This window comes from Anabrus simplex, chromosome 2, assembly GCF_040414725.1.
Source record: "Anabrus simplex isolate iqAnaSimp1 chromosome 2, ASM4041472v1, whole genome shotgun sequence".
In the NCBI taxonomy this organism is placed as follows: Eukaryota; Metazoa; Arthropoda; class Insecta; order Orthoptera; family Tettigoniidae; genus Anabrus; species Anabrus simplex.
Window position 1 is genome coordinate 803,503,114 of NC_090266.1, and position 22,706 is coordinate 803,525,819.

The following is a 22,706-nucleotide window of genomic DNA, read 5'->3' on the forward strand; positions in this document are numbered from 1 at the left end:
AGTTCCGATAATGTAAATACCTGTAAATTAGTATTATAATTTATTCTTACCTGTATATAATTTGTAATCCATAATTGTGAAACACACTAACTTCCAAAATGGTATAGGCACGAGAACGATGGAGAATATTCCGTACATTATAATCTACGTATTAGTCACTCTAGAATTTTCACTAAGGTAGTTATTTTGTAATGTAGCCTTCTAGAAGCCTGGCCAGGCACACATATAAGGAGACGATCTTGATGGTGACAAGTGAGTTATTGGGAAGAGTTTATTAGTTATTGAGAGTTACTGTTAAGTGAGTTGTTGGAAGAGAGTTATTGTTTAGTAGGAGTTTCATTGGTGAACACGTGTTGTGGTTAGGCTGACATGCCGATGTAGGCAGTCGATAGTCATCTTTCCCAACTGTGGTTCAAGGTTGTAACCTCTGTGTGCTGTATTTGTTTTTAAAATGGTGGTTTGTGACGAGAGTGTTTTGTTTGTGCTGACAGCGATTAAGGTTATGTGTGTGTTTAATTTGTAAATACATGTAAATAAAAATAATTTTACAAACTAACAGCATCTTGTGTGTCTTTGTGGATACATTAACTGGCAGCCGTGGGACGAGGACTTAAAATATTTACAAGTGAATACGAGTATAGTAGACAAAAATGCAAGTCATACTAGAGAATATGTCACTCAAACAGCTCAAAGACGAACTTGCCAAGAGGAATCTTCCGACGAATGGGAAGAAGAAACCGCTACAGGCGTGACTACGGGAAGATCTCGTGGAAAGAGGAGAAGATTCTGAAAAGTTTTTCATCGAGGTCAGCGAAGATGCCGATGAAACATCAGAAGATGAGGTAAATATTCCCAAAATGTGTTCTAACATAATGACTATGATCCAGGCACTCAATGAACAGAATAACAAACGTGCTGATCAAATTTCAGACGTAAATAATGAACGTTCAGGCAAAATTTCAGACAAAATTTCTCAAGCAAACTCAGTTTTAACCAGACAGAAAGCACAAGTGTACACACAGGTCTACAATGTAGAACAGGGCCTAGAATCGAAAATTTCAACCATAAATGACAAATTTTCATCGCAAATTAGAGACTTCACCGATCGATTAATGCAGCAGATATCGGACATCAGATCAAAACTGGGACAGGTTGACCAGGTCGATAGTAGAGTAAGCCAGCTAGAAGGGGATATCTTGGACCTCAAGGACGGGGTGGAAATCCAGGTTTCCGACATAAAACTACAGGTTGAGGGCAGGATTTCTAACATCGAGCGAAATTTTGAAAGCTGCATCTCTACCATCGAGGGAAATCTTGGGAGCCGTATTTCTGCTGTTGAAGGAAGGTTAGAAAACTGGTTCTCGACCATCAAGGGAGATATGCAAAATATAAGGATAAACATCCTTAACGCTGTAGAAGATGGACTAATGCAAACAGGACATATCGCCACACCTCTAACCCCCTCAAACCTAACCGGCAATACAGCACGCCTAGACCCAAAGGTGATTATAGAGAGCCTTCCAGACCACAGGTGACTGGAGGGGAACCCTACTAGCTTCGTCAAGGGATCGGTCAACCTATTGGGAAGGACTAATTTACCAGAAGACATCTTCATGCAACTCATCACAGCGTGATTAAAGGGGCATGCCGCTACTTGGTGGAACAACTTGAAGGGATTGAATCTAAACTGGATGGACTTCAAGAGGGAATTCCTTGCTAGGTTTAAATCTGAAGGGGTGAAGAGCTCCATGAAAAAGAAGCTACTGACTGAGGCACAACCCACTGGCATGAGAGCTAGCACCTTCATCCTGCAAAAGTACTAACTCTTCAAGTGTCTGCACCCGGAAGGAAGCGAAAATGAGAATCTTACCAGATATCACAGAGCTACTCCACGATACAATTCGGCCCCTAGTGAAAGTATCACAACCCAGATCCTTTGATGATCTACGCAGAATCATCGCCCAGCTGGAGGAGGAACATAAGAGCAACAAAGCTGCGGAAGAGCCCAGCGCAGTTAGAAAGTGCTACCAGTTTGGAAGAGCGGGACACCTAAAGAACAAGTGCCCAGCCTTGACGTCGGAAAACTAGTTCCAGCCCATTCTGGATTAAGGGGGAGTTGGACCGGGAACAGGAATGCGCCTCAAGAACTGACAATAAGAAACCCTGTTACAGTTCCACCCTATCAGGTTACAACACAGCTACGCATAATAAGAAAACACTTCGGCCTCTGGCACCAAGTTTTAGAAGATGGCACATTTTATTGAATATATCATAAATGAATGTCAACACAACAAGTTTTTATTGGTGTAATATGTTTTATAATGTAAAAACAGTAACATTAATTTCAATAGCAACAAAATTGAATATAGACCTGTACCTTTCAGCTTAGTGATTATTTCTGATCTTGAAGATCAGAGACATTGAAATGACACACAAGGTGTAAAAATAGTAATTTAGCAACACCAATTGTAAAAAGTGATCAAACTCAGTACCCTAAGATGGAAATTTTTTTAATGTTGTTTTTTAACTGCTTTTTGACCTATACATTTTTAAACTGGTAGTAATACAAGTCAATTTTATCTATTTATAGTTTAATGTCTAACGGAGCAAGTTGTGTAAATAATGTTGGGATGTATTTTATATTAATTGTCGGTTTCTCTTTACTTCAACGCAGCTGATGATGGTATTGTAAAAACATCGAAACTAGTACTGCTAATAATATGATTATGTTGTAATACAATCAGACAACATTGTTTTTTGTATTGAATAGGTGGAACCTTTCAGATTTTATAAGTATCTGCCTTCACACTACTGTCATACAGCAGCTCACTCATCTGCTACTGGAAATACCTACTATTTCTCTGTAGAAATAGCAGCAGCAGTAGTAGTAGTAGTAGTAGTGATGTTATGTAGAGAGTTGATGTAATACAGTTGTATATTTACCGCTTGCCAGATCAATAGTGATTTACTGTGTATTATGTAGGAGTTATGTAGAGAAGCGACGTTATTGTGAATGTAACGGAGTTGAGGTGTGCGAGTTTATACTGATACCGCTCGAGGGATCAATTGTCAATTGAGAATTACTGTCTACATGTTTCCACGAGTTATTGTACTGAATGTGTGTATAGTGAAAATATATGAGTAGTCATTGACAGTCATCATCATCATCATCATCATCATCATCATCATGTCCCACTCCAGTCGCCCGAGTGTGGTTAGTCATTGACAGTAATGGTCTTTATTAGTACACTGTTGCACCTGCATCAATCAATAGAGGCCTTGGACAGAAACCATCAACTGCTGGTAATGAACCTGAGAGGGACTAAGGACAAGATGGGACAGAAAATTAATGGAGATCAGTAAAGTATGGAAACTGAAAGAAGAGAAAACTAGAGAAAAGTAACTGAATATAGTAAAGGAAAATATGCCAATGGATGAACTAAAAACGAGACAAGAAAGGAGAATATAGAAAACACACTAAGAGAGGCAGCAGAAGTACTATGTGTTATGACTAGTATGAACAAATGACGGAGGGAAACCCCACGGTGGAATAAAAGAGCGAAAGGTACAATATAGTGCAGAAGTAGAAGAAAAACGCATTTAAAGCGTAGTTCCAAAATAGGATTGTGGAAGCAAGAGCAAGAAAGAAAGAAAGAAAGAAAGAAAGAAAGAAAGAAAGAAGAAGTGGTCGCAGGGGAGGGGAAGAGATCTATGGAAACGTGAACCACGATGATGGAAGAAGATAGTGAAGGTACATAGTAACAAAGTACCCACAGAATGGCTAAAAGTATGAGAATGACACATATGATGGAGTATGGCAAAACAATGAAGATGATTATGATTACTATTATTATTATTATTATTATCATTGTAAAACAAGCCTAACATTTAGGTCTTCAGCAACTAATGGCATATCAGATTATTTAAAATTTACCCGCTGATTCATATACATGAAATTAAATAATCTGTAGGTCAAATCCATAAAGCCTCAACAAACATAAGATTTTACAAAAATTAGAAACATACATAAATAAAGACATACATACATCATTATAGACTCTTACGTCTTTAAGCGTTCAGTCTGCAAGGCTCTGAGAATTTACAAAACACTGCCACAATCCTCTATTTGTAACTAATTATGTGGCCTCCTATAGTTCTATACCTCTCATCCTTAAATCGTTAGAAACTGAGTCTAACCATTGTCATCTTGATCTCCCTCTACTTCTCTTACCCTCTATGACAGTCCATTATTCTTAAAGTAAATACAAAAATCATTTGATGTTTTTACAAAAACATTACAATGATATTAAAAGGTACTAGTTTTGGTCCACTGTGGACCATCATCAGCCTAGCCAAATTACAACAGTAAAAGACATAGTGATAAAAATAGTGTGGAGAAATGAGAGAGGATCTAGAAGGTGTATTGAATGCAACTTACGGAGTGAGCGTAGAGCAAGTTTGTTCCACGCAGCGCAAGGTTCATTGGGGTCCCGATTGAACTGAGACTACTTCTGTTTAACACAGAAAGCCTTTCATTCCACCATAGAACAGGTTCAACTTTGTCAATTTTTAATCTTGTGCTGGTCTCATCGGACAATTCTTCCCTCTACGCAAAAGTGGAACTTACATCTATAACTTTCTAGAAGCATATACGTAGTTATATATGTCAATCGTGCAACACAGGAGTAACTGCTAACCAAAGACTATTTCATCAAGAGTTTTTACGTGACTTCACAAGATTTTACTTGTCATTGTGAACACTTCTGTTACTTTTATCATTATTCGCAAATATGGTTTTTCACTTTTATCTGTTATTCCACAACCATCCCATCCTTCTAGATCCTCTCTCATTTCTCCACACTATTTTTATCACTATGTCTTTTACTGTTGTAATTTGGCTAGGCTGATGATGGTCTACAGTGGACCGAAACTAGTACCTTATAATATCATTGTAATGTTTTTGTAAAAACATCAAATGATTTTTTAGTATTGAGAAGGTGGAATATTAAAATTTTGTATTTACTTTAAGCATAGTCTCAACTCAATATGGAACCTAACAATGAAGTTTATTACTTTTAATGAAGTCCATTATTCTCCTAGGTGACCTATCTTCCTCCATTCACCTCACATGACCAAACCACCGAGGCCGGTTTATGCGTACAGCTTCATCCATTGAGTTCATTCCTAACATCTTTTATCTCATTCCGAGAATCCCCAGTCATTGTTCCCACCTGTTTGTACCAGCAATTATTCTAGTTACTTCCAACTTATGAATAAGGTATCACGAGTCCACTCAGCTTTCACTCCCATAAAGCCAAGTTCATCTGAAAACACATACATAAAAAGATAGTTTCGCCTGGGTGCTGACTTCCTTCTTCAAGAATACTGTCGATTTCAACTGCGAGCTCACTGCATTAGCTTTACTGCATCTTGATTCAATCTCACTTACTATGTTACCACCCTGGGAGAAAACACACCCTAAATACATGAAATATTATACCTGTTCCAGCTTTGTATCCACGATCTGACATTCAATTCTCTTGATTTCTTACTTACTGACATCACTTTAGTCTTGGAAAGGCTAATTTTCGTACCATACTCATTACACCTATTTTCTAGTGACAAGATATTAGACTCCAGCTTTTGGCACCATCTGCCATTCAAACTGCCAATAAGACCAAGTCGTCAGCATAGGCCAGACTGCTTACTACATTTTCACCTAACTGAATCCCTCCCTGCCATTTAATACCTTTAAACACACGATCCAAATAAACTATGTACAAAAAAGGTGAAAGATTACAACCTTGTCTAAACCCTTGAACCAAGGAATCATTCTACCATAAATTCTCACTGCAGTCTAACAGACAACATAAATGCCTTTGATTGATTTTAGTAACCTACCCTTAATAAAATAATAACCCAGTACGGTGAACATCTTTTCAATTGGTACTCCGTCACGTGCCTTTAGATCTACGAAACATAAGCATAACTGTCTATTCCAATTCCAGCATTTTGCATTTACCTGATGCATACTGAAAATCTGATCGTCACAGCCCTCTATGGTCTGAAAATACACTGGTTTTCATCCAACTTACTCTCAACCACTGATCGCACCCTCCCTTCCAAGATGCCACTGAATACCTTGGCTAGTAAACTAATCTATGAGATGCCTCGTTAGTTGTTGCAATCCTTCCCTTTCCCTTGTTTATAGACAGGTGCAATTACTGCGTTCATACAATCAGAAGCTACCTTACTAACACTCCATTCTAATCTTATTACTCTATGAAGTCATTTCATCCCTGCCTTCCCACTATATTCACCATTTCTGATCTAATTTTATCTATTCTTGCTGCTTTATGACGAAGTTTATTTACCATTCTTACCACTTCATTTGATGGCTCCAATTAGGACCCCAAGAGCATACTATATAAGAAATGATGTTGGTAAGAGGCCCAGAGGGAGGCCTAGAGACAGCTGGGAAAGGCAAATTTTCAAAGACCTTGCCGAACGTGATGTAAATTAGCAGCAAAAGGTAGAACACCAGCTGTGGATGGACAGGACGAATTGGAAGAGGCTCGTAAACACCCGCACCCGGCTTGCTGGAGCAGAAAAATCGATGATGATGACCACGTGTAATTTTACCAATATCACTGTCCCCCTCCCGATGAGCTTGGTTGTTCACAATGTAACCTGGAAGAGTTCCTTATACGTTGAGAAGATATTCAAAATATTCCTTCACCTGTCCAGTGATTCCCTGGTATCTATTACCCCTGATTTACCCAAAACACTATTCATTTCCTTTTTCACTCCCTTCCTAAGATTTGTTATTACTGTTCAGAGAGGTTTCTCTGCTAAATGACCTAGCCTTTCAAGGTTATTACCGAAACCTTCCCACAACTTCTTCAGCAATTTGTTTTGGTTTGCTTTTTTTATCTACATACAATTCCATGTCTGCATCAGTCTTTGCTTGGAGCCATTTCTGATGCACCTTTTTACATTCACAAGCTGCTCCCACTTCATCATTCCACCAAGATATTCGCTTTTTCTCATCTTTACACACAGTTGTTCAGAGGCATTCCCTCGCTGTTTCTGCTATAGCATCCCTGTATGCACCCCATTCTCTTTCACTACCCTGAAACTGCTTACTGTCCACTGCTTGGAAGTTTTCACTAATCAGATCCATGTACTTCTAATTCCTCGTCCTGGAGATTTTCTACCCTTATTCGCCCGCAGACAGATTTCACTTTCTCTATCCTAGGCCTCGAGAAACTTAGCTCACTACAGATTAGATAGTTGCCCGTATCATAAAATAATCCCCAGAAAACCTCCACATTCCTAATATATTTCCTGCATTCAAAGTAGGTTATAATATAGTCCATTATTGATCTAATGCCCTTGCCATCCCATGTGTAGTGGTGAACAGCCTTATGCTTGAAGAATTTCTTTGTAACAACTAATCCCATACTAACACAGACATCTAGGAAACGCTTCTCATTGCTATTAGCTTCCATATCTTTCCCACAATCTTTCCCCACATTTCACCTTTTCATATCCTTCAACTCCAACTCTCACATTGAAATTGCCCATTAGGACTGTACTGGAGGTACACCTACTCCGTACAAACTGAGCGCTTATAAGGCGGCCAACGGTTATATGAACAGTGAACCCTATATCAGAAAAGATTCAAATTTTATCTTCAGATGTCTCTACTGTCGACTTATGTGCCCTTTCTGGTGAGAGGATGGATAATTAATTTTCAAGAGAATTTTGTATTTATCAGCTTGCTAAACTGAAGCATTTATAGATTGTTTTTTTGTTTTCTTAGGTTACTAGCACTACTACCCCTTTCCTTCTTCAAGTACATTTTCCACCAATCACTAATTTTGGATATTTATTAAATTAACCAATGGAAAATGAGGGCATGTACAGGGCTTTGGCCCAGAGAGTTCTGGAATCTTCCTCTCTGCTATAAAAGCTGGGACCTATTGGGCCATGTTGTCTTTTCCATCGCTCCAGTCAAAAGGTTTACAGTGCATACGTAACAGAGGCAGGGGGCAAGTCTCGCCCATCATCAAAAGGCCCACCAGCTCAAGGTAATGGCAGACATCTTTTAATTATGTGATAGTCTCAGAAAGCTGACTTGAGGGGAAGGTTTCAAAATTCTTTCGTACCGTAAATCTATCAACTTTTCAGTGTAAAACTTAACCCTCTTGTAATTCCCATTCAACCTGGTATTGGGGTGACTATGATTTTGTAAACTTTAAAATTTATCTCTTCTTTTTCGGTGTTTAATTCTTTCTCTCCATTTAGTCACATCTGTAGTATAGGCTTAGCCCCTGTAACTTTGGGCCATAAGCCCATATAGGGTTTTTAAGAACTGTCAAGTGTATTTCAAACGAGTGCAAATGTTCGCCTCCTAACATTTTTGGTTTTCAGCCAATATATTAAATCTTTTCTCAGAGGCACTTGTTGCCTCTGTTAAAGTTTAACTTGCCTATTTAAATGTAACTTAGGCTGTCAAGCAAGTAAGACAGTGTAAACTGTTTTTGATCTAATGTAAAATTTAGACTGCGCCTTAGAGAGGCTTGATTGTAATAAGTTTGGAGAGTTGTCTCCTCGAGGATTAATTGAATGGAGCAGTGGTGCTCTTTTGAACTCTGTAACTTTGGAGCTTCAAGCTCACTCTATAAATTATTGTGTACCTTATCGTTTTAGGGTTCTCAAATAGTTATTGTAACTAGAGCTGACCAGCTCAAATTTGTCTATCCAATTGTTATTGTTATTTGGTGTTGTTCAACAAGCCTTAAATTCAGAAAGAAAAAAAAACAAGTAAGGTATAAAATTTCAAATGGATGACAAGGTCTACTGACTATTAGCCATGTCACAGAACAATGGGCAGGGTGCCTGGAAATTTTAAACTATGGCAGAGACCGGACAGTTTCCAACACTCCTTAGGGATGTGTGCAACTGTCAGGTGGGCATTGCAAGTTCACACTGGGCGGGCTTCTCCCTTCAGTAAGTAGGAGTGTGTTGCCAAGACATGACCAATTTGAAGACTGCACAATACCACCGATCCTCTCTAGGAGACTCAAAGGAAAGCCTTCCATACCTCTGTTGTTCATTTAATATGGCAGTTGGGCAATGAAAGAGCCCCCACTCCTTGAGCTAACAGCATGAGCGCGGAAGAGCCGAGAGCAGCTGACCTCTAATAGTATGTGCTGTAAAGACTAAATGGCAATATGCGGAGTCAAGGCACAAGCAAATCCGGAGCAATGTACCTGGCTTAGTGTATTATGCTTATGCAATCATCCAGCTCATTTGACGCTCATTGTTAATGCCGTATTCCTAATCAAGCTCTTGCGTTGGCCTACAGTATTTCTATGAGTACATGTAGTAGTCAAAGGAGTATTTAGTTATCACATGTCAAAATAATTTTGAATAATAATAATAATGCATACCTGCCAACTTTCCTGATTTAGGCGGGAGACTCCCGATTTTCGACAGTTTTTCTCGCCTCCCGATTATTCTATTATTTCTCCCGATTTTAGCTTATTTTTCGGTGAACTTCAAACATTTGTTTTCAAATCCCTCCATTACAGCTTTTTTACGCCAGTGGCCGGAAGTCCTTTGCTCATTGACCGCTTTCAAACGAAATATTGACGTTTATTAATGTGAGAAATGTGCGCAAATGTGCAATGTTTTTTGAAAACTGTATATCAATTGTCAATCTCTCGTACTCGCGTGCTATGTTCGTGTTCGTTCACATCAGTCTAGTCGATTCCATTCTCTTTGGTCGATTCTAGAGACTAGACTAGATATTGAGTCTTTCTTAGTAATTTAGTGACAGAATTTCAATGATAACAACTAGTGACTTTTCTAGAGAGTTTAGGAGCCATTTGGAGACAATTCTGACTAATTTTAATTTAACTCAACACAAATAAAATAAGAGTTTTGTCTGTACATTGCTCACAAATTAAAAGGAATGATATTTCCGTATCGGTCAGGACCATAGTAACAAGGGGAAATGCACCTTTTAATTTTCCATTATTTTTGCCTGTACGTATGTACGTATGTACGCACGATCATCACGAGAAAACAGCTGAAGAGAATTTAGTGAAAATCGGTATATAACGTCGGGGAATAAGTTGCTGCAATCTAGGCCATAAATAATTTTATTTAGTTTACGGGAAGGCCTAAAATTTAATTCTCAGATTTTTTTCTATATGCTTTACGTCGCAACGACACAGATAGGCCTTATGGCGACGATGGGATAGGGAAGGCCTAGGAGTGGGAAGGAAGCGGCCGTGGCCTTGAATAAGGTACAGCCCAAGCATTTGCCTGGTGTGAAAATGGGAAACCACGGAAAACCATCTTCAGGGCTGCTGACAGTGGGGATCGAGCCCACTATCTCCCGGATGCAAGCTCACAGCTGCGCACTCCTAACCGCACGGCTCTCAGGTATTTATGTTATTATTGGCCCTATTGATAAATACTACATAACTAAAGTTATATATTATTAAATTTCCTACCATTTATGTCTTATACATTTTTACCGTACCGGCTATGATAACAGAGATATTCATGAATTTGTATATTTTTTGCAAGTTCATATCAGCGCCGAGGTACGAGAAAATGGGTGAACAGAATTTTATGTAGTCGGCAAATAAGGAACTACAGTCTACGCTATAAATAATTTTATTCACTCTTTTTGAAATGGTAGTTTAGGGGAAGGTGCCTAAAAATTAATCTTTAATTACCTATCTTACTGGTCGTACTGAAAAGTACTACATAACAAAAGTTATAGAGAATACAATTTCCGATTATTTATGTCTTATTCAGTTTTGGAAGAAACAATTCTCATGATTGATACGTACAGTAACTGACTTAAGCAAATTATCACAAAAATAATTTATTCTATTATCACCACCTATTCAATACAAGCCACGTGCTACGTGGATGAAATCTACATAACACGATATACACTTCTCAGGGACATGATTCACCCCTTGTTAAGGGGCATCATCAGCCTGTAGATAACCTTAAGGTCAAATGTCTGAAACATTATCTATTCATATATGGATTACAATTTAAAATGTTACTGACATATGCTTGATGGTATGGAAAGAAGAGGATAGCCACGAAGATGCACGAGATGGAAGTGGAAGGCAGGAGACCAAGAGGAAGACCAACGGACAGATGGCTGAAAGGAGTGAAGGAGCAGGTGAAGAAAATGGGGGTGGACTTGAGTGATGATAGAGAAATGGGTGAAGACAGAAGACGATGGAGACATCCACTCTAAACAGACCCAGCCAGTGGCTAGAAGCTGTGGAAAATGATTTCCTACAGTACCAGTTCTGAAATATCTGAAAAAGCTTACAGCTTAGATATTACATATAGTAGATATCAAAATATAACAATATAATAAAAATTAAATATATTCCTTGAAAAAATACCAAGAATGAAAAAACTCATTTGTGGAAATATCTTTCAGAGAAAATTTTACTTGTGGCTCTGATTGCCTGTTTACCAGTAAACTTTCAAGAAAGAAACAGTACATGTCATTATAAGTTTAAACAAAGACTCAATAATTATGTTCAACAGATGAAAATGAAAATCCACAGGCTGTTTCCAGTCATTTGACCAGCTCAGGAATGGAATAAATGAAGCCCCCGTCTAGCAGCGAGGACATGAATTGTGCTGGCTGCCGAAGCCTGTCACACTCCTCTGGGGCAATGATTAATGACTGACTAATGAAATGATAATGGAGAGTGTTGCTGGAATGAAAGATGACAGGGAAAACCAGAGTAACCAGAGAAAAACCTGCCTCGCCTCCACTTTGTCCAGCACAAATCTCACATGGAGTGACCGGGATATGAACCACGGAATCCAGCGGTGAGAAGCCAGCATACTGCCGCCCGAGCCAAGGAGGCTATTGAACAGATATTTAAGGCAAATAAAATAATGATGAACAAATTACAACTTGCCAATGCAGTAAACAAGCCTCCACACAGATTTTCTTTTGCCAAAAGGAATATTCATAATCTACCACATACTCAGACTGAAAATTACAACATAATGTGTGTTAGCTATACCAACTGCTCTTAAATCATATACTAGGGCAAAGTGTTGTTTCACTGCCTCCCATATGTTTTATAACACATCCAAGTGTTCACTGATACAAGGAAAGTTATTACAAATGTAGTGAATGATTTACAGATTTGAGCTGAACTTTAATATGCCATTTACTCAGAACTAAGTTATTGTGGCTTATGACTATATTCCACCTACCCCTTCAATTTATAGGGGCACAAAGGGTCTTCATAGACCTGCGTGTGGAGCTCTGCGAAAACAGGGCTCACCCATTTCTTATCTATCTATCCTTCAATTTATAGCTCTTTATAGCCTAGAAGTCATGTGTTCACTGCACAAAATTTAAGGTTACCACATATCGGCCCCCCTTTACTTCTTTGGCTGTAAATGTGAGGAAAAAAGGGGTCTAATACGTGAGTAAATATGGTAATTGTAGAGGCATTAGGTACCAACGTAACATTTGTTGAAAGTTTAAGTGGAGGGGGGTGGGAGGCTACTATAGGACATCCTTTGTAGGATGATGAAAAGCAAGATTTATATCTATTCTCTTCTCAGTTATTATCACAAGGCTAAGCGCATTCCACTCCAAGCCTTATCTCCGAAATTTTCATGAAACACACCATTTCTAGATATCACAATAGACAAAGAAGGGAAATATGGTTGGGAAAAATATTCTGGCATGAAAAACTCATTTTTTCAGAAAATCCAAGTTCTAACATTTATAACATCACATAAAATGTGAATCCTTAACACATCTACAGAAGTACCAAAATTTATACTACTTGAAATGAACAGATGGACGAAACTACTGAACATTAAAAACTGTCATTCATATTCTGAGATCTTGGAAAGAGGAAGGGATTATATTGTACCCGTAACGGCGGTACAAAACTAAGTCCCCGTAATGGGAAATTTAAAACTTACGCGTTACGCTCCAGACCGGCAGCGAAAGACTGACTGAACAGCGAGCAACAGCTGTGTGCGTGTGACGTCACAGCCTACCTCACCGCAACACAGAGGGCCTAGACTAGTGTGGAATGTTCCTCGAGTTTCTATGGACAATAACTTTCCCCACAATAATAATTAGATAAAATTAACCACATCATCGTGTAGCCCAATCCTTTATCTACGTTCCTGAAAAATTTCACGTAAATCCGACATGAGACGAACGAAGTTATGGAATGAGATGTGAAGGCACGGATCGGATATAAATACAGTACTGCTTCGCTTAGCAGAGAGTGTGTGAACAGTATGTGTATATGCACGCATGGCAGTGGAGTTTGCAGTCGGTTCGCGAGGACCGCAATATAGCGTGAAGCGGCCGTCATACTTCGAGTCCGTGGACTTTAACTCAAACGCGACGAGCATGAACTTGTACGGGTTTCTTTAAACTGAGTGATAAACTTCTGCTCCAACGGGGCATGATATAAATTGTGCTTCATCTGAACATCATCAAGTGACTGTTTATTCTACACGAGTGTCTAAGACTTGTGAATATTTTTCAAGTGCTCATAATTTAAAGTTTAATGTTGTGGACAGGATTTGGAACAGTTTGCTCCTTACAGAGTACTGAATACTTCAAATTAACAAGACTGTGCTTTAATTCAGAATTACTCAAATTCCAAGCATGACTACGTCACTAATTTACCATTTCATGAACTGTGTAAATATTTGTAGGTAATGAACTGTAGGCTGTGTATGTGAACTGTGCATTTCAATTCTATTAAGAACTGTACATTTCAATTTTACGAACATTCAGCTGTGCGTTTCGATTCTATGAACAGTCGAACCGAGGACTGTTAATACATGATTAATTTCGTTTTATTTTTATTTCATGTCATTACCAATGCGTGAACAAGTCTGAATTCACGAGTGAAACATCCTTATTTTTTCCAGTGCAATTGATTACAATGAATGGTGCTTCAAACTAAGAACTAAGTCGTGTGGCATAACTTCACACTATGCCAAGTGCCACAAACTTTAAGTGACTATTTTGAAATTCGACGATAAGTTTCGAGTAGATTTTCATTTTATGAGTGATAAATTTATATGCTCATTTGAAAGCAGTTTTTGCATCAACTCGCCCCAAGGCTTAACGGTGTTCATTCACGTTCATCATTTACAACGCCCTTCATCAGCACCGTATGGATCTTCTAGACATCGAATGGATCTTCTAGAACTTCCATCGAGGGAGAAAGGTGGTCCACTGGTATGGAAAAGAGAGGAGCTGTCGGAATCCAAGGACATCGCCAACCCTAGGGCGAGAAACACTTTCTACTGTGTCTTCTGTACAAAGGTGACATGATTCTGAACTCATTAATAAACTCAGGAAAAAAAATTTTGAAAGATTTTCTCTAAAATAAACTCTCTCCCTCTGTATGCACTTCGACAGATTGGTACACACCCTGCGTTTCTCGTGCTCACCTAAGTACCACATTTACTGTTACAATATTAACCATTCAAGTTGCTAAGAAGAGTCAGGGATACCGTATAAATCTTACAGCTTACTATTCAGTTATCAAATCTGAGGCACTGCTGCAGTTACGAAAATGGCCTCTCTTTCTGTGCCAGATTCAAGAGATGGTTTCTTTCTATGCTACCTCAAAACAAATTACAGTGACACATGAAAAAACCCTCCTATTCTCTCAATTTTGTCAAATGGCACTGCTGTTCACACTGAATCTATCATTAGATACCTCCATTATTTTTCACTTATAGCACGATTAATGGTCACTGCCTTTCAGCTTACCATTTAGAGGTTGTGGATTTGTACATCTCTGAAGCCTACACACTTTACAGGGTCTTTTTTAGCTTGTCATGAGTGACAGAGGAACATGCACGGAATGCGACAGCGCGGCTGGGTGACTCATTTGCTGAGAGATATATTGCTTCATGACCGGCTAAAATGCAGTACGGTAATGCTAACCATTGCTTCACAACAATAGTTTAGTTTAACATCTGTGGTATTGGTAGCATGTTCAATGTGTTTGCTTTAAAATACCACAGTTTCTGTAGGAATACAAAAGATATCATGTATTTAACAAGTGATGTATACAGTAGAACAGCGTGTATTCATTGTGTTGTGCCATGCAAAGCATACTTCTCATACAGTGTGCCACCTTCGATTCATTCGCAAATTTCCTGGCAACCTCCCTCTCCATAGGAGTACGGTACATAAATTAGTAAAGAAGTTCCACACCACTGCATCCATTCTTAACAAGAAATCACGCAGGAGACGAACCATGTTAACAGAGCAAAAAATTGACGAAATAGGAACTCTCAAAGAAATTCAACAAAATCCCTGTCGCGTCCCTGCCTACAAAGCAACAAAACTGTTAAAAGCCAAACCGTACAAACCCACCCCTGTGCAACATATAAGAGGACCTGACAGTTTCGCTATGGTTTGGTATTGTAACTGGTTGCTTCAGTCAGTTCACGATGGGTATGTTGACCCAGAACTTTTATTTTATACTAATGAGGCATGGCTGCATTTAAGTGGCTATGTATACAGTCAAAACAATTGCTATTGGTGTGCATAAAATCTCCACCAGCCGCATGTCTGCCCACTTCATGATGTAAAGATAGGAGTTTGGTGTGCAATAAGTGCTCGCAGAATTACAGGACCTATATTTTTTCGTGAAACAATAAATGCTGATTGATATACAGACCTCATTCTCAGACCATTCTTCCAAGAGCTGACGGAAGAAGAAAAGAGTAATGGTTACTTCATGCTGGATTTTTTTTTTCTATTTGCTTCACATCACTCCGACACAGATAGGTCTTATTGCGACGATGGGATAGGAAAGGCCTAGGAGGAGGAAGGAAGCAGCCGTGGCCTTAATTAAGGTACAGCCTGGTGTGAAAACGGGAAACCACGGAAAATCATCTTCAGGGCTGCCGACAGTGGGGTTCGAACCCACTATCTCCCAGATGCAAGCTCACAGCTGCGCGACCCTAACCGCACGGCCAACTCGCCCGGTACAAGCAAAATAATGCGACGGCACACACTGCTAACTGGTCTACGGAGGTAATATGGGAAGTTTTTGAAGATCGTGTGGTTAATTATTCCCCTAGATCTCCTGATTTAAATCCTTGTAATTATTACCTGTGGGGGATGCTGAAGGGAAAAATGTACGTGAACAACCCTCACACAAGTGAACATTACACAAGTTATTTCGAACATCACACGGGCTGAGCATCGCCGAGTGTCTGCAAACCTGTTTATGAGGTGTCAGGCGTGTTTGAGTGACAGCTGAAGGACAACATTTTGAACATCAAATGTAATGCCAAGTAGGTTTCAGAATAAAAGTTTCATTAGAAATGGCTTTCCATAAGTGTAAATAGCCAGGATGTAGTGGGGTGGAAAAGCGTATACCGGCTGGCAACGGAGTGTCACTGTGCTCTGAGTGGTGCTGCGGATTGATCTATAGAAAATACCCTGTACAATAACAGCCTGACCTGATATGGACCTTCACCATTAGAGTTTATCTCAACCAACTGGTTGACCACCAAATTCCCTGGAACAAATTCCAGTTCCAGAAATTCCAACATATCAAATCCAGTAACTTTTTTTCTCTCTTTAAATGTGCTTTATGTCCCACCAACAAAGGTAGAACTTATGGCAATGATGGAATAGGAAAGGGCTAGGAATGGAATGAAAGCAACCATGGCCTTAATTACGCACAGCCCCAGCGTTTGCCTGGTGTGAAAATGAGATACCACGGAAAACCGTCTTCAGGGCTGCTGATAGTGGGATTCGAACCTACTCTCTCATGAATGCAAGCTAATAGCTACGTGACCCAAAGCCCACAGCCAATTTCTTAGTTCCTAGCACCCTTCATAACCTCCTTCCATCCTGGTCTCTGCAAGATCAATAATGTTCCAAACCAAGCCATCATTTTCACCACCACTCTCTTCCTCAAATGCCTTATTGTCACATTTAAGTGCTCATCAAATCTCAAAAATACTGTAACTTCCAAAATTTGTATTAACCTCTCATTTCCTTCTTGCTCTTTCCTAAGAGAACATGTTCTTTTTTTTTTTTTTCAAATGTATCACTTAGACTTTACCAGCACTACATTAACCAATAACATCAAGTCACACCCAATCTACATAAGCCATGACTGCATCGTAACTAGCTTTATTTATCAATTTAATGTAGGCCATGTCCAGCCATCTACATTGCCTTAACTATTAACATTCTAGCCAAATAGTTATATTATCCCCATAGTATCTACAAAACATCAAACACCAATCTCCCAATCCCCACTCGCATGAAGGTCCATGAAATCACATTAGATAAATGCCTCGCTGCAAAAGGACCACAAAACCACATTAGATCAATATCTCATTGCAAATGTTCTCAAACACGGACTAGTATTCAGGTCCAGGTAAGCACCGGGCTCCAATGTCATATAACCTTACCCCTCGCAGGAGCATCCATGATTCAATAATCTTTTTTTTTTTCTCCTGCATTAATGAAGGCTGTACCAAAAATTTTCACATTATTGCAATGTTTTTCTTTTGTGTGTGCTTTATTAATGTGTTCATATCTGGAAAGTTACTGTTCACCATCTGTTTTTTCAGCATGAATATTTCACCTTACTTTTAGTTTCAACTGAAAAATAACACATGGAATCCAAATTTTTCCAATACATTCAAGAGAGAACTACTGAAACATGTACATGCAAAATGCACTTAAATCAATAAGTAGATTAAGGGAAAAGAATTCATCAAAGAATGATAAAATGGTCAATATTACTCATATCTATTACCTACAGCACAGAACAGTTAAATTAAAGACCAGCAGTCCTGCTTAAACTTAGGCAAGGGAAGCTGAGATATCACCAATAAACTTATTCTTGAATACAGAAAATTAAACACTTCAGTATTAAGCAGCCTCTGAATTCTACTGCAAACAATAATTAATTCATAAATTGCATCCAGTTTAGTTTTTAGAAATCTTTTCATTCAAAAAACAGACAAGCATAAATACAAAGTTTTATTAATAGTCCAGCTAAAGCATCAGAAATATTCAAACAAATAAACAAAATAACACTCAGGAAACTCAATCGTCAAAGATTACAAGTGCATTTGTGCTCATCACAGGATAGCTTGCAGTGGTGTCGCTACCGGTGTGCTAGCCGGCCAGTGCTTTGGGAAGGCACGGTATCCAACTGATGAACCCATGCCGCACTGGGGTGAAACACGGGTAATTTTTTATGATTGAGTTCCTGAATTTTATTTAGCTATCTCAAATGAATAACAAGATCAAATGGTTATGGAAGATAAAGAATATATACAGAATCTTAGTCAGCGTTTAAGTGTTTATGCACTACATTTTCTTAGAATAGATTTGACCCCCTACAGAAACAATATAAGTAAACTTAATTTCCCTCTCATGAGAAAAATATGTCTGAAGTGATTTAAATAATTCTGTCCATACCTGCAATGTTCCCAGGAATGTCATACGTCAGGCAACTGAAAATAAAAGAAAATACACTTGAGAACACCATTAATACCTGTGCTAATGTGCAAAGGTCGAACATAAAACTTCCGTACAGTTCTTATTCACTCGAATCTCTCGTTGAGGTCTCTAGGCAATACAATGAAAACAAGTATTACTGTTGTTTTAAGGGGCTTAATATCTAGATCATCAGCCCTCAATGTCAGCACTTTTGCAACTTCTTAGAATAAAAATATCTATCTATTTAAAACATTTTACAGGACCTATTCGAATAACTTATTCCACAGGATGGTTCAATAGTAAACAAAGAAGATCAGTTCTTAAATAGGGTCATATTTCAAGCAACCAGAAGCATTATGAAGCACTCTGGCTACAGTTCTTCACCTTTAAGAAGATAGCCTGATTATAAAACAAGCCATGTTTCTGCTATATATGAAAGAGTAAACCAACCAAACTGGTATAAGTAACCTATTGTACTGTACTGTAGGTGAAGGATATGTCTTCCTCAAAAATTAAGATCACAGCCTGTTCATAAGATGATTTTCTAAACAAGAAAGATTGTAGTATTATGTATGTATATATGTATGTAGGTTGGTGGGTCGAGTCTTCAGCCTGAAGACTGACTGAATCTTGAACAAATCCACATCAGCTGTCATAGATAGCCCAGGCATCACTGAAGAGTCATACTAAGGAAATGAGATGTCATGTAGATTCCTCATTTCTTTCCTCAACGAGTCAGAAGGTTCAGTTACATATCAGTCTGCCAAGGGCACTGAAAAGTATACACCAAATGGCATCATAAGCAACATTTTCACATCATTCATGACACAACTGATTCCATATGAAGTAGTGTTACTAGCTTTGCTCATGCCTCAGTAACTTAGCCGGGCTGAATGGATCAGATGGTAGAGCGTAGGCTTTCCGAGTCCTCATTGTAGGTTCCATCCTGCCTCAGCCCACTGGTATTACAAGGTGCTCAAGTACGCCTTGTGTCGGTAGAATTACTGGCACGTAAATGAATTCCTGAGAGAGACAATTTCAGCACCACAGCATCTCCGAAAACTGCAAAAGAAGTTAGTGGGATGTCAAACCAATAACATTATTATTTACTTTTTATTACTTTTGCTAGTGGTTTGACATCACACCGACACACAGAAGGATATTTGAGATGCAAGGATGGAAAATGGCTAGGATTAGGATGGAGGCAACCATGGTCTTTATTAGGGTACAGCACCAGGATTTGCCAAGCGTGGAAATAGGAAAAAACACAAAACCATCTTCAGGGCTGCCGACAGTGGGTTCCTAATCCATCATCTCCCAAATGCAAGCTCACAGTTAAGCGACCTAAACAACCACTCAGCCAACTTATTCAGTAGTATTATCACCACCACCACCACCACCACCACCACATCACTTTTATATTGTCAAAGCCAGCCATGAGATTGAGACAGGCAAAAAAAAAAGTTAATAAACTTGATCTAGCCCATACCAGATGACACAATGCATTCTGCACACTGTATCTCACCCGATAGATCTCGGCAGTGCACACTGTATCTCACCAGATAGATCTGGGCAGTATTTTAATTTAAAATTGTCAGTCATGGGATCTAGTTTCTTTTTGGGAATATCAGTCACAGCAAGAGTTGGCAGTCAGCATGCAGTGTTTGGCTGGGTGAGCAAATGTGGCGACTATTCCGACCCATTTGGAAACTGCATCATGCCATTAGGAAGAAGTGTCCAGGTATGTTGCTGTCAGATATCATTATCTGTTAAGACAAAGCACGTCCCTATGTTACAAGAATTATGCAAGAGGCATTAATGAAGATATAGCGGGAGGTTCCAGATTATCCACTCTACAGCCCTGACCTGTCACCGTGGAACTTCCATTTGTTTAGGCCTCTCAAGAAATTTCTGATGAATTAACAAGGTAGCAACCATGATCCTTCTTTTCAGAGGATATCTGACACTTGGTAATGCACGTCTGAGTGCACAGGGTGAGTTTTTCTCCTTAGATAGAACTTTTTTTTTTATATATACAGTAAATATACATACATACATACATAGTCGAACCTCGATATCTCGAACCTCCATTACTCGAATTTTCAGTATCTTGCAGTAACTTAAATTTCCCAGCCGTTTGCCCTAATCTTCACGTGTGTTTGTTTCTCCATTACTTGAATTTCTGTTACACGAATTTCTCGATTTCTCGAAGCAAACATTTCCTCCCTCAAAGCCAAAATACTCTGCAACTCGAATTTTGTGCAATATTAACTGTACAATTCAGCATTTGTGGTTTGTGAGGAACAGTTAACAAGTAAAGAAAGGATTACAGTGATGCTGGGAGCTAACATGATGGGAACCAAAAAACTACAACTTCCAGTGATCGGAAAATAGGTAAAGCCTTGCTGTTTCTTGGGTGTGAATTAATTACCGGTCACGTACGAAAGCAATCCCCGAAGTCGAGGATGACAAGCTCCATTTACGAATTTCTGCCACGTGGTATGGACAAGAAGTTTCAACGTGAAGGGAGGAAAGTTTAACAGTAAAAAATAGAAGAGACTAATGGATATTTTCCCAAAGATGTTAACAGAGGTATCTTTCTTGATTAACTATTGTATGTACTGTAACCTATCTCCAAAAAGTTACTATAATTAGGGTTATAATTAAAGTAACGGCGTAAAATAGAGTTAGTCTACATATTTTCAAAAACTGTTAAAAATAATGTATTCAGTATAAGCCTGTAGATACACATGATTGAACAAGCAAGATTCCCGTGCTTCGCTACGGCTTTAAAATAAGAGTTATTATTCAAAGTTTTACATTTTGGAGAGTCCACTGACAGCTGAGCCTGTAAAATATGAGCTCAGTTTGTACATCAAACGGTTTTGGGGGAATGAATACTTTTTCAAGGGCTGAATGTTTTGAAATATTTATTAACATCTAGGATATAGAAGACAACACTTCATAAACAAAGTTATGTTCGTGCCTGAAATGGTTTCGGAGGAATGGATATTGTGTTTTTGAGAGTCAACTACAATCTAAACCTCTTAGCGAAGAAATGTTTTGAATTATATGGTATTTGACACCAAGGACATAAAAGAAGACCCTTCTCGTAAAATTACAACTTTGTACGCCAAACGGTTTTGAAGGGATCAATAATTTAGTCTACAGAGCTAACCTCATTTGATACCCTAGCGGTGGAACGTTTAAAAATATTTCCTATTTCACACCTAGGATTTAAAATATATACCGCTATTTGGAATTTTGTTTTCGTACGTTAAACCATTTCGGAGGAAGGAATTAATATATTTGTTTTTAGATCTTAACCCCCATTTAACTCTCTGAAGTGTTAAATTTGTTTCAAACTTTCTGTTATTTAACACCTAGGATATAATCTGACATTTAACTTCGTAATTCAAACGATTTCATATAAACGTATATTTTTTTCCCTCATTCCCCCCAGTCAAAACCCCTCAGGGGTGTATTGTTTTAAGTCACTTAAGTTGATTCCCTCCCCTCCCCCAAACAAAAATGTGTGTTGCTTCATTCTCGAAGGAGATTGCAAATACCAATTTTCATGTCCGTAACATCCATTGTAGCGATATAAGTATTCTCATACAAAGAATTAAACTCATTTTTCAATTCATTTACCCACCTTTAATTGGATTTTCTGAAAACAAAATAATGCGTGTTTCTTTATTTTTAAAGAGGATTCCAAATACAAATTTTCATGACTGTAATATCTTGTAGGATGCTAAAAGGTTTGTTTTTTCCACCTATTCAATACATATAAATTTTATAAATTAGGAATTTATTATTGATTCCACTTGAGACATGTTTCGCCCTTCATTGAGGGCATCATCAGTCAAAATATCACCTCAAGGTAAAAAATCAGGTAACTGGTTAGTAATTGACATGTACAAATTAATACATATTATTACTACAATTACAAAAATTAAGTATGGGAAATAGTTGTACAAAAGTGATGGTTGAACATATAGGTTTATAGATGAAAAGTCAGCACCAATGCCTAAAAATTAACATAGTAGAGTTCGGCAGTGGTGCTCTGGAGAAACAGTTGACGCAATCATAGGAAAATAAAAAGTTAAAAAATATTTACATTAAAACAATAAAGGGAGAAAAGGTGTAG

At 38.4% G+C, this 22,706-nt stretch overlaps 1 protein-coding gene across 1 annotated transcript in view; it reads right to left on the reverse strand.

Moving 5' to 3' along the window:
- The window catches only part of LOC137498485 (uncharacterized), a 139,935-nt gene that overhangs the window by 62,625 nt on the left and 54,604 nt on the right, over positions 1-22,706 (reverse strand). Inside the window, exon 2 of the mRNA XM_068226038.1 lies at positions 18,536-18,570. Within this exon, the coding sequence (XP_068082139.1) occupies positions 18,536-18,570 (35 nt within the window). The remainder of the gene's footprint in view (positions 1-18,535; positions 18,571-22,706) is intronic.